Here is an 18,216-nt window from a genome sequence, read left to right as displayed (position 1 = left end):
GGTGGAATCTTATTGGGGAAAAAAGCCCCAGCCTATTCAGCATGTCACTATAACTCAAATCCTTCAGTCCTGGCATCATTCTTGTAACTGTTTTCTGCACCCTCTGAAGTCCTTCTTATAGAAGAGCGATGAGAATTGTACATAGTCTTCTAAAAGTGGCCTCACCAATGTCTTGTTCACCAGCAACATGACATCTGAACTCCTACTCAATGTTCTGACTGATGAAGGCAAACATGCCAAATGCCTTCTTCACTACCCTGTCAACCTGTGACTCCATTTTCAAGGAAGTGTGCACCTGAACCCCCAGGTGTCTTTGTTTGGCAACACTCTGCAGGGCATTGACTGTGTATGTCCTTTCCTGGTTTGCCTTGCCTAACTGCAACACCTCACGTTTATCTAAAGTAAAGTCATAGTTTTCTGCAGGCCTCAGTCAAGTCAACGGTATAGCCTTCACTCAGGGGCTTTGGAGCAGTAAGTCAAGGGCAGTTTCCAATACTAGTCCAGTTCCTGCTGAGGATGGTCAGGATTGTTTTCAGTTATGAGATGAGGAACCAAAGGACTGCCAATGCAGAATCCGTCTTTACCTTTTCAGGCTGATGGTGGGCTGATTTACACATGGAATGAAAGAGAGGAAGAAGCAAGTGGATGGCACAGCTCTTAATGTTTGTGGTGGAGGAGAGATGTGAGTGATTAGTCAGTGCAGAGGGATTCCAGGATTAGTGGTGCCAGGGATTAATGTGGGTGAGGACGAGTGGGGAAGATGTTGCAGGCAATAACAAGAGTGGTAGAGTATTGACCCTGGTGAGAGGTAGGTACAGTAGCAGAGATAGAGTGAGTGTGTGGTATTGGACAGTATGGAGAAGGCTATTAACATACTTCCTAAATTGCTGGGCTTTCTTTCAGTTGGCTCAGACTGCTTTACCCAGGTGGCAAACTTGAACCAGGCTGGCCATGTTGGTTTTGGAGGAAGAGGAAGTTCCCCCAGTGCACTTCCCCATCCAGCAGGAGCTCCAGTTCACAAAATAGGTTGTTGATTTCCCCATGTCTGCCATGTCCAGGGCAAATGCCAAAAACCCTGCAGGGCACCTCTGGACTGCCAGGGTATTTCCCTGTCAACCTGTGACTCCACTTTCAAGGAAGTGTGCACCTGAACCCCCAGGTGTCTTTGTTCGGCAACACTCTGCAGAGCACTACCATTGACTGTGTATGACCTTTCCTGGGCATTTCCAGGTGCACAATGGGTTTTTAAAGATGACACCTGTGCCAGGGTTGCCATTCAGTTCTAGGTCCAGTGTGGGTGCATTGTTCTGGAAACAGCATGTGGTAAGATGGGGTGGAAATCAGACATGACACTTACCATGCAGCTGACAACAGTAAATTAATGGGGCAAATTTTGTAAGATTCGGTAAGAAACCTCACAGCCTCACAGCAAGAGTCACTCCACTAAACATGAAACAGCTTGAATTTATCTGAAAAAAACAGAAAATTCAGCCTGTAGTGTGGCAGTGAGTCACCTGCATTATGTTTAGTTGATCTGATTGAACAACTGTCAGTATGTGTGAGCCGTGAATCAAGAGTATGAGGATTGCTGAGTGTATGACTGGTACATCAGAACATATAAATATTGGGAACGCATCTTTATTGATAGAGATTATTGTTGGGTGAGTGACAAGGTTAAGTGACTTGATTGGATGATGAGGTTAGTGGTACAGCTGCTAAGATATCCCATTTGAGTTTTGAACTCTCTTTTGCAACAAATACCAGATTTTTAAAAAATTGTCATGTTCATATTCTAAGAACTATACTGCTTGCATTGAGCTTTGCTACTTGCTCCCATTGCCAATTGGCTACATGCCTCAAATACTTTTTGTCCACCTGCAAATGCAGAATGTCTCTCGTCATCTCTATGACCTGTACCAAAGTCTCAAGCACAGTGTAAGAAAACCGTTGTGCCTGTCCTATTGCATGTTGTGCCATTCTTCAGAACATTAGTCCACAGAATCTGGTCACAAAGAACTCTCCATCACTTATTTCAGCTGCAACATGCTTCCTGGTTATGCTCTTACATAGCACGTCACTTGTGGTATTGAGTGCCTTGCAGATATGCAGCTCCAATCTGCAATACATGTAGCAGTGAATACACACTGTGATAACAGGGACTAGCAAGTTGAATCAGTTTAATGCCTACAAAACAATGAATGTGTATGTATTAATACTACATTTTCAGTGCTTGTTTCTATAGATTATGCAATTGAGCATCTCACCATACACAAGAAAAATTCAATTTATAATTCCATCTTATACTTCATTTATAGATTAATTGCTAGATTGAGGATTTTTTTGCCAGAATATCAAAGCAACATGAAAAGCATTGCTACGAATTTTTTTTACACAAGTACTCATCTATATCTTTCCAACAGAACTGCTTCAATTAACAGGATTGATTTCACCCTCATCTTATTTATCGCAACATTCACTATCAAGGAAAGGTTTCCGCAAGAATTTTGACTCTGATCATGACTCTGTTCATCTAGACAAAAGTAATATCATACTGCTTGGTCCCACTGGCTCAGGTATGATTGAGTTTCAATAGTTTCAGAAATACATTTCTAATTATGCTATCAGTTGAATGTTATCTTTTGTTTCAGTGGGCTCAACATAGCATAAAGATATTTGCCTCTAAATGTAGGTTAATATCAAGCTTGAATAAAAATCAATCTGGCATGTACCTTGAAAAAGTTGCATTTGTATGAGTGTCATCACACTCATAGCAATGGAAAAGTTTCACATCCAGTTAATTACTTTGGAGTGTAAGCAAAGCAATCACTTTTGAACCTGGTAACATCCCAGATCGGAACGAAGAAGAATGATCCATTAATCTGCTTTTGATGGTATAGTTGAGGGAAGCATGTTGTATTCACTTTCTGTTGTATTTTGAATGGTATTGTGAGGATTTTTCATAAAAACCCAAATCATTGGAATTTATTGATGGACCACTTTTTAATATTTCATCTAAAACATAGTGCAGCATTCCCAGAAATGTCAGATTATCTACATGCTCAAAGAATGGAATCTGAATTTACAATTTCAGAAGTAAATATTGGAGAGAATAATCCAAGGCAAAATGTCATTTCCAATTTCACATCAGGATTGAAATTAAATCTTTCATTTCTTTGCAATGTCACAGTAGGTCGACATTTACTCACAATATTAGTTACAAATATATTATTATGCTCCTATTAAACTCCTTTGTCGTCTGTTTATCTAAGACAGTAACCTAATTGAAATAAATCATTCATACCTTTGTTAGAATGGTATGTGGAGACATTTAATTTTCACAGTGCTACAATCAGGTGAGCACGGGACCTGGCACTGGAATCGATGGCTGCTACATTGGCAGAGGCGACATCAGTGAGGTAGGCCAGCAGTGAAAGATGACGCCTGAGGATTGGTAACTTCATTGCTGTTTGAGTTTGATACTGGCGGTGATGGAAGGATATCACAGCGATATTGATGAGATTGACCCAGTGGCGCAAGATGCAACTCTGACATTGGAGGGCCAGGTGCAGGGGCCAGCAAGGCAGTGATGGAGGAAAATCAGGCCAGCAGTGAAAGATGGTACCTGAAGGGTAGTGGCTTCAATATTATTTGGGTCTGGTGTAGATGGCAGTGAGGCAGTGGAGGAGGGATGCTGGCACAAGCATCTTTGATGATGAGCTGCCTGAGAACGGTTGCACTCTTTGTGTTTTCTTGATCTTAAAACTATTCAAAATGGTGCTGGATCATGGCAATAGTAGAAAAGTTTTTCTCTGTATTTTACTGTTTCTCTTACTGTAAAATACACGTGACAGTAAAATCATTCATTCAATAAAATCAAGAGCCTTATCATAAACCAATTAATCTACCATCCAAAAACATTAACCAGGCTTGAGATTGCTTGCTTCCAAAATCAGGTATTTTCAGAGACTATGGCCAGAGACTTCAGCAAAAGCACACAGCAGGGGGAAGCCTGATATGGGGAATGGATTGAAGTATTTAAAGAAAGCTCATACTTATTAAATATGTGGGTGGGGAGCATTGTAGTTTCAAGTGGAGCTTTAGGCATAAATCATGTTTAGAAGTTGTAACATTGGCAGATGATGGCCAGGTGTATGTGCCAAGCTTGCCTGATGTTGCACTGGAGGTCTTGGTTAAGCAGTTGGAATGAGAAAGGAATTCTGCACTCTTTATAAGCAGATTGTGGGAAGAGATCACAAGACATTCTAACCAGCTGCATCTCCAAAGAGATTTTCATATTTGTGAAATGTTCTTATTTATTGATAGTTTTATTTCACTGTCCTATCTTTTGTTGTGTTTTCATAGGGAAAACATTGTTGGCTCAGACTTTAGCCAAGTGCTTGGATGTACCATTTGCTATCTGTGACTGTACTTGTCTAACACAAGCTGGATATGTTGGTGAAGATATTGAATCAGTTATTGCTAAGTTACTGCAGAATGCAAACTTCAGTGTTGCAAGAGCTCAACAAGGTATCATTATTCTTATTTTTGCCAAAAAGTACATCACACTCTGTTACTGAACCTCTCCAAAAAAAGATTAAGCTTATACTACTGCAATTGGTTTAAACATGACCAATTATTCACATTAAGCAGTGGAAGACAGATACGATTCCTTTATCTTTCCTGAAAACACTTCTGCTCAATTTTGTTTGAATGGTAATGGTAATATTGTTGCTCATTTATCATTGTTATACAATATTCAAAGTGAGATTATTGATTAACAAGTGTTACGATGTTTACAAAGCTATTTAAATATATAAATATGTAAAGATTAAACATTTAAGATTGGTATTATCAATTCAGGACAAATAAATCGTAATCAGTAACATATGATAGAATCTCAACATCCTTCTTACCTAAATTATGCTGATGAACACTCCTTCATTGTTATGTATAATTGTAATGTATGTTAGGACATTTAAGAGGTGAGACACGTTAACACTGCAACCTCTCACCAAAATGGGCCATATAATGGTTCAATTCCCGCCTCGGGGGACTGACTGTGTGGAGTTTGAACATTCTCCCCGTGTCTGCGTGGGTTTCCTCCGGGTGCTCCGGTTTCCTCCCACTGTCCAAAGATGTGCAGGTCAGGTGAATTGGCCATGCTAAATTGTCCGTAGTGTTAGGTAAGGGGTAAATGTAGGGGAATGGGTGGGTTACGCTTCGGCGGGTCGGTGTGGACTTGTTGGGCTGAAGGGCCTGTTTCCACACTGTAAGTAATCTAATCTAATCTAATAATGCTAATGGCCAGACAGCAGATGGAGTCAAAAAGTGTGGCGCTGGGAAAGTACAGCCTGTCAGGCAGCATCTGAAGAGCAGGAGAATCGACGTTTTGGGCATAAGCTCTTCATCAGGATTTGTCCTCAGATGCTGCCTGACCGGCTGTGCTTTTCCAGCACCACACTTTTTGACTTTGATCTCAGCATCTGCAGTCCTCATTTTTTCCTGGACAGCTGATGGACAAGCATAGCCTGAAGTTGTGCAAAGAAACACGTGGAATCTGTAATACCGCTGACTCCATGGGAATGGGCCAGGAAGCTGAATTTGTGGATGGGCCTGGAACCCCCTCCACCTGGAACCCTCTGAAAGAGTCCATTAAATCAGAAAATTCAAGGGTGCTGACTGACTTGAACTTCATAAATACCCAGGAAAGGTTTGAGGATTTAAAATCTTCTCTAGTTTCTGGGAAACTGTTAAACTGACCTCCCCCTACCAATTCACCACTGATCAACCAACTATCTCTCCCCCCCAGACCCCTAATAATCACTCGCTAACCAGAGCCCCATTTCTCAACTCAACCCTGCCACACTTACTCCTCACCCCAAACAGAGTGATATTATTCCCATCTCTCCCTGTTCTCAACATCCTCCCCCTTCATAGAATTGACAGGGGAGAGTCAGGGTGGCGGATTTATCATACTGTGTCTGGGCCATTTTGTTGGGGGGTTGCACAACCTTGTATTCTATTGCCAGGAACTTTGAAGGAAAAGTGATTGATCCAAATTTTCATGATATTAAGGGGGAAAATGGGATAGATAGGAACTATTTCTAGTGAACAGTCAGGCAACATCTGTGGAGAAAACAGAGTGAATGGTGTGGATTTTTGTTGAACCATGAACCCTTTAAGATGGCAGGTGGATTCTAAATTTGGGTTTCCAACTCCATATATTCCTATGATCCTTCATTTCCCACAGCACGTTATGCTCACTTACCCATCCTCCAATGCCTTGCACAACGTCCACCCATTCTCCCAATGAACCAAATGCCCCATGCCAGGCTATGCCGATCTACCCACTCTTCCAATGGCTGACATGTCCCCATACCAAGCTATACCTCTCTACTCATTTCCCTAATGGCTCTTCATGTTTGCAATGCCAAGCTATGCTCCGAAAATACATAATAAATCTTGCCTGAGAGCCCAGAGATCTACTTGTGTACTGAAATTACTGAACCCTGAGGATAAATGCTGAGAGGATGTTTCCCATCATGGGTGGATCTTGGACCAGAAAGTAGAGTCTCAGAATTAAGGGGTGCTAATTTAAGACCAAGGTGAAGAGGAATTTCTTCTCTGAGGATTGTGAGTCTTTGAAACTACTTACTCCAAGAGCTATGGGGGCAGAATCCTTCTGTACATTTAAGGGAGGATAGATAGATTCTTGCTCAGTAGCTGAATCAAAGGTGGTGGGGAAAGGGCAGAGAAGCAGATTGAATTTGGAACACGCTCGAGGGGCTGAATTGCCTTCTTCTGTTCCTCTTTCTTATGGTCTTATAGTCTTCCTGTGGAAAACAATGCTTCATTGACAGCTTTGGCTCTGATCTCTTCTATCAATTGCATAATTTTTATTTACACAAGTTAAGAGATTTCAAGTACCTGGAACTTTCAAAGGTCTGGATGATTAGTGCTTTTATTTCCCTGAGCTGAAAGGACTATTTAGCATTGTGAAAAGTTATGAATAAATAGCTTTTTAAAAAAATCTTTCTAAAAAGCTTCTTGCGTATGTATTCTATTGTAATAATAAGATTCACTGTCTCAATATAGTAGATCAGTGGGTATGAAAGTACTGATTTGGAGTATCACAGGAATTGGAGGTGAGTGGAGGAGCATTGCTTAGCATGCATGGGGCATGAGAAGCTAGAATGGTTACAAGATTCAGCAGGTAGCATGCATAGGGCATAGACATGTGTGGGAGGGTAGGTAGTGAGGACTAGAGGCCCTTACACCCAGCGTATGAGAATACAAAATCAGTGATGATTCCACACTTATCTGCATGTAGAGGTTCATTTTAAATACCAGCTTTTGAAGGGAGCACACTGCCATTCAAGGCTGTGAAATGTGCTTGTGCCACACCAGGAATGGGGAATGTCACCAGTTAACTCTCTATAGATGCCACCTGACCTGATGAATACTTCCAACGTTTTTATTAAAATTTCCAGCATCTGCAATAGTTTGCTTTTGAAGTAGTCCTTTTGGTTGGAGTGTTTAAGGTGGGGATCACAGTCTAAACCTCACAACCAGACAGCCTTAGGAGTGAAACGTGGAAATACTTTGGCACAGAAAAGGATGTTAGAAGTTTGGAATTATCTTCTACAAAGGAGAAGTGATGTTCATTCAATCATTAATTTTAAATCTGCAATTAGAATCATAGAATCCCTACAGTATGGAAGCAGGCCAGTCAGCCCATCAAGTCTACACCAGCCCTCCGAAGAGCATCCCAACCAAATCCAACCTCTACAATATCCCTGCATTTCCCATAGCTAATCCACTGAGCCTGCACATCTCTAGACACTATGGACAATTTAGCTTGGCCAATCTAGCTAACCTGCACGTCTTTGGACTGTGGGAGGAAATACACACTGACACCGGGCAAATGTGCAAACTCCACATAGATGGTCACCCAAGAGTAAAATTGAACCTGGGTCCCTGGCACTGTGAGGTAACAGTGCTAACCATTGAGCCACCGTGCTGCAGTTGAGAGATTCTTTTAACCAAAGGCACCAAGGGCAGATAAGTGGGGTTATATCACAGGTAGATCAAGACCTGATTGAATAGTGGTGCAGGCTACACATTCTAAACAGTGGTTGTTCCGGTGTTTCTAAGCCTGATGTAGAGTGGGCAATTGATTGGGGTGAGTTATCGATCTAATTTCAGATTAGGATAAAGTAAAAATATCTACATTTAAGGCAGCAGCCTTCAGAAGAGAGTTGCTAACTCTGGTTGGATGTATTCTTGGAGAATTTATTGCACACCTCCCAATATCCTGCTGTTGGCCAGCCCATCAAATTTTTTTTATTGTAACCACATTTTCCCATAGTCAGAAGTCACACAACACCATGATCTAATTGCACGGGTTTATTTGAAATCAGAAGTTTTCGAGCGCTACTCCTTCGTCATATAAAGTCTTGTGATTTCAAATAAACCTGTTGGACTATAACCTGGTGTGGTGTGATTTCTAACTTTGACAACCTCAGTCCAACACTGCCACTTCCACACATTTTCCTATAGCAACTAGAAAGCACATGAACTTTTTAGAATGCAATTAGATTATTATTGTCTGTCAAACAACCTTTATTTCCTTGAACAACATTATACTTTAACTCATAAACAAAAATGCTCAAAGAAAATGAAAATAACATTGTTTAACATTCCAATTATTATTTTTCATTAAATTTCCTTGCAGCACTGTCCTGGAGATTAATCATTGGTTACGGGAGGGTTGGCAACTTGACTTTAGTTGTGCCGTTAAAAATTGTCGATTTGACAATCAGGTCCCACAAATAGCTACCAGCAGCATTGGTAACCCCAGCTGTGATCAGTTGCAAACAACTTTTTATAAAAAATGGTGCTACTGCAGTAATGTCCCTGCCTCTGTGCCAGGGGACCCAATCTAAAGTTTCACCTTCTCCTGAGGTGTGTAATACCATTGACCGCTCTTGTGATGCATTGATTGAGTCCCTACTCTCCGCCAGCAGATCTGGGTTTAAGTCCTACCTTCTAAAAGAGTTCTTATGGCTTAATGGTAGTATCCTTACCTTGGAGTCAGGAGACCTGGGTTCAAGTCCCACTTGTTTCAGAGGTGTGTAATAACATTGCTGAGCAAGTTGGTTAGAAAATAGGTATAATGATGACAAACAAGCATTGGTCTCATTTATTGTTTGTGCAAACAGACCAATGTCTATTTCTGACACATGTTTTGGATGCCTACTGATATTACATGCCGGACGGTCCCAGCACAGAATGAGTACGCAATTGCTGTATTTTTACTTTCACTCCATAAAATGTTAGGTTGGCAATTGAGAGTACTAGGAGTTTGCTGATGGACTGTGTATGAAGTTCATCATATCCTTAAGAGTATTTAATTTCGGGGACCTTGCTATCATGTAAAATGCAGGGCAATGTTCACTTCATTTGAAACAGGAAAGAAGGGAAGGCCTACTTATTCCCAAACTCTCTCACAATCCATTTCTGCCTAATTTCTCCTTTCTCATTCTCTTCCCCTCTGTCCTACCGATAACCCTCACAATAGTCCTGCATGGCTAGGAACTTGTTCACTGACTGCCAGTGCTCAAATTTTCAGTTCTTGTTCATCGATATGCCACAAGCAACAGTGAAACATTCAGAAGGACTGAAATAAGTCATTAACTTATTTCTCAATGTCAGCATTGGAAGCCTGAACATCACAGGGGTCATTACCTGTAACGAAGGAGCCAAACTCAATACACGTTGTACTGCAAGTTATAATGTTAGTGTTTAATATTGAGATAGTACTGTATTTGAATATTTATTTATGTCTCTTTTACACCATAAGGAATTGTGTTTCTTGATGAAATGGATAAGATTGGAGCAGTTCCAGGAATACACCAGCTTCGTGATGTAGGAGGAGAAGGTGTGCAGCAAGTGAGTAATAAGAAAGCTTTTCATGATGAGATAGTTAGCCTGAATCAGAGAATTTCTTAACTCAGCCGAACAAGGTGGTGTGCTGAAGTGGCGAGAAATTGGAAATTCAAGGTCTTTTTTCATGGACAGAACGTCAATGTTTTGTGAAGCAGTCACTCAGTCTCTGCTTTGTTTCCTCAGTGTAGAGTTGACAAACTCTTCTGAATTCCAAATTGGATTCATTGGTGATTATCTGAGACTTACTACCACTGTTTTTGAACAAACTCATAATTTATACCTCAGTTTTCTCCTTTCTGGAGAAAAGCATCCCATATCATCCATTCTTTCATGATAGATGGAACCTCTCAGTTCTGGTATCATTCCAGTAAATCATCCGAGTAAATCCAGGAACCTTCCTCAGTTTCTCAATATTCTTCTTATAATACACACATCAGAGCTATGTACAGAAGTAACAGACTGCTGCTTCATCCATGTCAAAACCTGGGAGCAGTTGAGGAAGAAACCCTCTGGACCCTGGAAAATTAACAAAGTAACAATTGCTCATATGTTAGTTAGTTTTATCATTTGGGCTTACGAGGTATCTTAATAGCTCTTCAATATTGTGATTTGCAATATGAAGTGCAGATAACCTGAATTGCAATGTTAAGGGCCTGCAATGGGGGATATTATACTGGTACTTTTTTTTTTCAGGGTTTGTTGAAAATCATGGAAGGAACGATCGTAAATGTCCCAGAAAAGAGCTCCAAGAGATATCGTACAGATACCATTCCAGTAGACACTGCCAACATTCTCTTTGTTGGTTCAGGCGCTTTTAATGGACTAGACAGAGTAATCAGCAGGAGGAAAAATGAAAAGGTCCATTCTTAACTCTGTCATACTAAATGTTCTTTCCAACATTCTTGGTAATTTGTTTGAAAAGTCTTGTGATTCTACCAGAGTAATTCTCACAGCCTATATAATATCTAAAACAGATTATTCACAGGTTTAAGATCTAGGTTTAGCACTTAGATCAATATAAGAGTCTGGACTCCAGAGGGTGGAGTCCTCACACTGAGTCTTCTTTGGGATCCATCAGGTAGTAATTGCAAATATGTTTGGTGAGAGTGCTTTCAAATTGCTATAAGAAACAAAATATATTTATCTGTTGTCCCTTGGTGTACTTTTCTCTGACACAAGATTAACCTTTTCTCTTCTCTTCTAGATAGCGTATGCAGTGACTCATGTATTTCTTTGCCCTTACATTCAACAGTCAGTGCTCTCGGTTGTTTCTCTAATTAAGACCTTCTTTTGTTTTATGTGCCATTTTGTTAAAGACAGAAGAGAAGTTAGATTCCATGAAAACACACTGACCCCGTCAGACAAAGGCATCCCACTGGATGTCAACTCAGAATACAAACACTGGAACCCTTATCTCTTTTTGCCTTAGTTTCTTAAAATGACCTTCTACAAAACTGATCCTACCATCTGTCTTCCACTTTTTGAACTGATGTCTCTCAGATCTGCATGATGTTAAATCCAAGGCTTCCATAATTGCCTGCTTTATCTGACATTTGGATAGGTACATGAATAGAAAAGATTTAAAGGAATATGGGCAAATGCAGGCAAGTGGGACTAGTTTAGTTTGGGAAACTTGGAGAGCATGGATGATTTGGGTTGAAAGGTCTGTTTCTATGACTCTGACTCCAGAAGCTCCCACATTCACAGCTTCAAAACAATGCCTGTCCCACCATTGTCTGTTTGCTAATTAGTTGAATGTAATTTATTAATTTAATCAATTGCATGAATTCCCATTCTTAACCACAATTTTGCTGTGTCTATTAAATGTTGATCTCAATTAGAACTGAAGATTATACACTCCTTAATTAATCAGGCAACTCTATAAGGTATCTGTTAAAGTTTTAATGTTTTCTATTCATAAATGTTCCCTAACTCAAGTATTCTTAAGCATTTTACACAGTTCATTACATTAAGCATTTAACAGCCAATCAGCTCCTCATACTCTTGTTTTTATCACTTTTACTGCTTTTTCCCTAAATTGAGTGCATGTTCTGGCTCCCAGTGCACTTCAAATGGGTTCAGAAATGCAAAAATACATCTCTTTCCCACACTGCAGTGAGCTCCCACACTAACCAAACTCCCAAACTTGCCATTCTATGCCTGTGTTGCATCTGATGCTCAAAACCATCTTCAAAAGCAGCCACCACCTAAGACTCCCCCCGTCATTCACCTTTGTCAGTAAGTCATCATGCTGATAGTTCATCAAAGAAAGCACCAGTTGCCTTGCAACCATTTAGCCACTAACTGGCTAGAGGTGGCATTTCCTCCACTCAGGAATAGGAAGCCCTACCTCAGAGCTGCTAGCCATAATTAAATAAAACCTATTATTAAAAATAAATAAAGTTACCAAAATATTCTACCAAGTACTTGCCATGAAATTTATAACATTTTGAAAAGATTATCTTTAATATTCTGAGAATTCTTAATGCTTAATATTAACAAGCAGTTGCTGGTCGTAAATAACTTGAACATAGTTGAAAAGAGAGGCATGTTGCTGAAGTTTTTCACCTTATGCTCATTAGGACAAATGCACTCAGCATTGATGTCTGGGCAACAATTCTCAAAGTACATGGGTGTGTTGGGCAAATCCACTCCTGAAAGATTCCACCTCACTCTGATAAATTCACTCATGAGTGCAATCAATCAGAGAAAATTTGCCCTGTTGAATTGTATGGATTGAAATAGTGAGCAGCCACTCCTTCAACTACATGCTGGCTGTAGCTTATACTTGCTGCTGATAGGCTAACCAATAAACCTACTGGCAACAAACACAGGAGAAAAGAAACCTTGGAATGTAGGAGCCATGAGTAGGGTATGTAAGTGATAGCAATGAGGGAATTACCAGGGAAACATTTACCCCAGATCATGATCAGGAGAGATCATTAACTGAGTCTAGGATTAGGAGCAGCCATTTGCCAAGTCTGGGAGTTCTATCAAATGGGTCAAGGTTCAGGGAGCATTGGGGGGGGGGGAATGGGTGGAAATGGAAGGTGAGGAGATGGCTGAAAGAGGCTTGTGAAGAGAAGTGGGGAATTCCAAGAGGGGAAGGAGGCTGAGATGGAGAGGGAACAGTTTTAATGTGTTAATAAAATACAAGCAGACACCTTACTGGGATCCAAGTAAACTTCAAATTACTAGAGTAACAAATTCCTTACAAATGTATGTGGAATATTTAGTTCAAAGGTGCATTGGTTCAAGAGCTACAATACTTGAAGAAAATATGGATCCTGCTGTAATGAATACCACTAAAATTAAATCTGGGATTGAGATCTGAGATGCAGCTAAAATAAAGGGAAGTAACTGCCTGGTTAAAATGATCCTACTTTCAAAATATGTGCTGAAAATGCATTAACTGAGACTTCACTAATTTGTGGAAGTTGATTTAGGATGATAACTGTTTGTATGTTGAAGTTTGTGTCAATTATTCTTTAAAAACTTTTGTTGAAAATTACAAAGAACATGCTATCTGAGAGGTTAATGCTTTTCTTGTGGCTTTATATTTATTGATGAATTCGTTATTATTGACAGTTAATAAATTACTCTGAATACCTTATATAGCAACACAGATACAAAATTGATACTATGCGACTACATCACCTAATAAAGTCGTAAAGGTAAAGTCATTTTAGTCTGCTTTAGGGCTGCTCTCATTAGAGAGAGACATTCGGTGGTAATTTAATCTGAGAGTCACCATACCTTAGGTGAGGGGAGAGGTTGAGAAGGAGAGTGCTTCACAGTAACGTCCACTCGTGCAGGAATTGAACCCATTGTATTGGTGTCACTCTTCATTATAAACCAGGTGTTCAGCCAACTCAACCAACCGACCCCATCATCTATTAATTAAGTTCGTGAGAGTGATAAAATAGCCATCAAAAACAAAATGTATCCCCCAAAAATCAAAACGTAATTATTGAGAGAATCACATTTTCCCTCAAAATAAGTAAAAAGCTGTGTAAGCTTGACAGTCGTGAAACGCTTGACATATTAGATTAAATTACTTAGTGTGGAAACAGGCCCTTCAGCCCAACAAGTCCATACCGACTCTCCAAAGAGCAATCCACCCGGACTCATTCCCCTACATTTACCCCTTCACCTAATGCTAGGGGCAATTTAACATGGTCAATTCACCTAACCTGCACATCTTTGGACTGTGGGAGGAAACCAGAGCACCCGGAGGAAACCCACACAGACACAGTGAGAATGTGCAAACTCCACGGAGACAGATGCCTGAGGTGGGAATTGAACCCAGGTCTCTGGCGCTGTGAGGTAGCAGTGCTAACCACTGTGCCACCATGCTGCCCATGTGAGTCTGAAAGTATTACTCATTGGTTGAATGCTGTAAGCGCCATCTATTATAATGATATCACTTGGAATTGGTTAGGGTAAAGAAGAAGCTTGTAGGAGACAGACCTGAAGCTAAAGAACTTCTGACAATCTGTGCAGTATTGGGAGTTATGTTCCGTTAATTGGCAAATTGTTGCACTAATACAATAAATTGAGGTGAGATTCTTGAAGTTAGTTCAAAAAGGTAGATATCCTAGTCCAAACTAGATGACTTCAAGCTTGAAGGAAGCCATACACAACAGTAGGTGAACAATGGCAATAGTTGCACCTACTGACAGATTAGCAGCTTTCTGATTGACAGATGAAGAATGGAAGCCATTCTAGTGAGCACTATTAACAATTTATATTTGCTTACAAAGAGTCTGAGAAATTTGCCCAATAAAGTAGAGACCACACAAACCAGATCGGGTGAAATTGACATGCTGTTTATTACAAGCGATATGGCTGGAAGAGAAATTGACTAGAGTGAAACAGCACAGACAGTCTGCCCAGGTAGCCGAGAATTTCTCTTCCCCAAGCTGAGGATGAAGCCAGTTTTTATAATAATCCTGTACAATAAGGCTAATTAGAAATGGGGAAAATACAATGTATCTGGAATGTATCTGGAAATGGAGTAAACTAGTTATAATTATGCTAATCAGAAAACAGTTATCGGAGGAATGTCCTAATTTTTTACACAAAACAACATTCTGACAGTATTGATGGGTCCAGAGCTTCCATTCCTCTTCGCAGATAGGTGCTAATGTCTCCTCTGAATTGGTGAGGTACTTCCATTGTCTTGTCCTGGGAGTAGTGCTCTTGCTGGTGCCTCTCTGTCTGACCTGCTCTTTGTGTGGCTTTGGTATTGCTGGGTTGTGAAACTGCCCTCAGGGCTTTGGGATAGCTGTGGTGTTCTGTCATTATTCAGTGGGTGCTTTAAGTGTATTCCCTTGTCTGTGAGTGCTGTCTAGTTTCACTTGTCAGCCTGCTTGGTCCTTGCTGAGTCATTCTGGGTATTTTAGTACAGTTTGGCCAATTTTGCTTTTGTGGGCTTTTTGTGGGTTGGCAGATCTTTTCCCACACAAAAAATGTGGTTTTGCATATTAGAGTGTTTTCTCATACCCCAGTTGCATGTGATCATGCCATCATGTGATACTACTGATAATGTATTCCGACTGGTAGAATAACCACTTATGTTGCAGAATATATTCAGCTGAGTTCATATTCTAGCTCTTCTTATGCTTGCAAGAAAAATATACTTTGACATAGAGACTCATTCTCTGCAAACAAAAGGAATATGTTCAAGCTTTGCACTTTTTTTTATAAATTATCAGGAAGCATGGGAGCCTATAGACTCTTTGCTCTCTACATGGCATTGCCTCTGCTAATCAGAGAATTACTTAAATGGAGAAATGTTGCAACACAAAGGACTTGGGGTACTTGTCCATAATATGCAGAAAACTAGCACACAAGTACAACATTAATCAGGAATACTAATGGGATATTGGTCCTTGTATCAAAGGAGTTGGAGTATAAGAGTGGGGAAGTCTTATTGCAGCTGGACAAGGTGCTGGTGAGACCACATCTGGAATGCTGTGAGTAGTTTTAATGAAAGATATAGTTTTATTGGAGGCAGTTGAGAAAAGGTTCACTAGAATGGTCCCTGGTGTGGAGAGATTTTAAGAGCCAAAGTTAAACAGGTTGGAACTCCAGTCATTGGAATTGAGAAGAATGACAAATGATCTCATGGAAACGTATAAGATTATTAAAGGTCTTGACAGGGAAAATGCTGAGAGATATTTCACCTCATGGGAGAGTTGAGGACCAGAGGGCATAGTCTCAAAATTAAGGGGTGTCAATTTGAGACTGAGATGACAACAAATTTCATCTCAGGGTTGTGAGCATTTTAAATCCTTGCCATGGAATTCTATGGGCACAGTGTTCTTGTTATGTTTAAAGCAAAGATAGATTCTTGATCAGTAGGAGAACTGAGGGGCTGAATGGCCTACTCATGTTCCTATTTCAAAGGACAGAGTCTACTTGCTAATCGATCGCCAGCCCTTAGCTCTTGAAATATATTTTGAGAATTGTTTAAAATATATATTTGCCCTAATGTGTGCTAAAAGAAAACTTTCAGCGATGTCTCTCTTGTTAGCAGTATTACCATTAACATTTTCTCAATTTAAACTGCAATCTGTTTGAATTTTGTATATTCAATAAAGCTTCTAAAAGCAAGTGGAAATTAAAGTATTCTGTTTCCTCACTCAGTACCTAGGATTTGGTGCAACATCTAGCCTGGGCACTGGCCGTCGAGCTGTGGCAGCATCTGGCTTGGCTAATTCCTCAGGAGTGAATGCACAAGAAGAGTCCCAAGAGAGAGACAAATTGCTTCGTAGTGTAGAAGCTAGAGACCTGATAGAATATGGAATGATTCCAGAATTTATAGGACGATTTCCTGTGGTTCTTGCACTACATAGCTTAAATGAGGACATGTTGGTTCGTATTCTGACAGAACCACAAAACGCAATAATAACGCAGTACAAAATGCTGTTTGACATGGATAAGGTATGAAGAAACTTGCTTGACATGGATAAAATGTGCAGAAAATAGAAAAGGAATCTGGGCCTGTACAAATGCAGAGGATTAAATAACTGAATGGTTTAAATCTGACTGTATATGTCACAGTGAAGAAAAAAGGGCATTAATCACAATTACATAAGCCATTATGTTTAAGCCATTGTCTGCTGCTGATAAAAAGAAGCATTGTCATTGTTTTAAAGCAGAACTCTGTGCTACCAGAATTTGGGACTCAGAATCATAGAATGATTACAGTAGGGCATACCATTTCGTCTATCATGTCTGCTGGCCTTCTAAGGAACAATTCACCTAGTGCCACTTCCCTTTTTAATCACAATCCTGCCAAATTTTCCTTTTCAGATAATAATTCAATTTCCTTATGAAAGCCTCAATTGGCCTTACCTCCATTACACTTTCAGGCATTGTATTCCAGATTCCAAACACTCACTGCATGGATAGGGTGTTTCCTCATGTTACCATTACAAGAGAGAGTTTGTTGAGAGGAAAATAAATTGTGACTAACATTTGCAATAATTTGAAACTATTAAACCACAATGATATTAAACTGTAAAAGCAGAAGCAAGTTGTTAACTCCAAACAGTAGGATGTACTATTGGTGTGAGCAAGCATTGATCTTTAGAGATGCCTCAGGACACTTAGTTCCTTCATATCAACAAAATTAAAGAAACAAAGCTGGGATTTCTCCAAGTATTATGATCAACATTTATCCTCAATGAAGACCACTAACATAGATTATCTAGTTGCTCTCCCATTGCTAATAGTTGGACCTTGCATGCCTTACAAAACAATAATATCAAAAGTACTCAATTCACTGATACCTGAACATATGACATATAATAGACAAAAGTAACTATCTTTCTTTCACTACAAAATGTTTAAAGTCACTATTGAATTCCCCTTCTGAAACAGAGCACTCACCGCTGACTAACAATAGTGATCAGAATACATCAGTGAAATTACGGTTCTTGATATTTGGAGAATGAGTCTATTTGGGCAAATCTTTAATATATGCTTTTATATTGTTGTACTCTGATCTCATTTCCACTTGTCATTAAATGGAATACATATTTAAAAACATTGCCTATGACAGACAATGGGTCATGTACAATTAGAATAGAATTACTGTGCATATTAACTGAATAATTACACAAAGAAACACACTATCAAATCTATATTATCTCTTATAGTTGCTGAACTGAATCAGTATGTAGAGCCTGCAATTATTTATTTAGTTGGTAGCCCTCTAATCTTATCAAGATTTGGATTTACTGTATTACATTTATTCAT

The 18,216-nt window shown here is 39.7% G+C and overlaps 1 protein-coding gene across 3 annotated transcripts in view; it reads left to right on the top strand.

Moving 5' to 3' along the window:
• LOC122559500 (ATP-dependent Clp protease ATP-binding subunit clpX-like, mitochondrial) overlaps positions 1–18,216 on the top strand; it is a 58,960-nt gene that overhangs the window by 25,639 nt on the left and 15,105 nt on the right. For all 3 annotated transcript variants that reach the window (XM_043709058.1, XM_043709068.1, XM_043709048.1), the window contains exons 6-10: positions 2,421–2,573; positions 4,363–4,527; positions 9,863–9,951; positions 10,642–10,806; positions 16,600–16,896. In XM_043709058.1, coding sequence (XP_043564993.1) covers positions 2,421–2,573; positions 4,363–4,527; positions 9,863–9,951; positions 10,642–10,806; positions 16,600–16,896 — 869 coding nt within the window. The remainder of the gene's footprint in view (positions 1–2,420; positions 2,574–4,362; positions 4,528–9,862; positions 9,952–10,641; positions 10,807–16,599; positions 16,897–18,216) is intronic.

This window comes from Chiloscyllium plagiosum, chromosome 2 (genome assembly GCF_004010195.1).
Source record: "Chiloscyllium plagiosum isolate BGI_BamShark_2017 chromosome 2, ASM401019v2, whole genome shotgun sequence".
NCBI classification, from domain to species: Eukaryota; Metazoa; Chordata; class Chondrichthyes; order Orectolobiformes; family Hemiscylliidae; genus Chiloscyllium; species Chiloscyllium plagiosum.
This window is presented reverse-complemented; position numbering and strand designations above follow the sequence as displayed.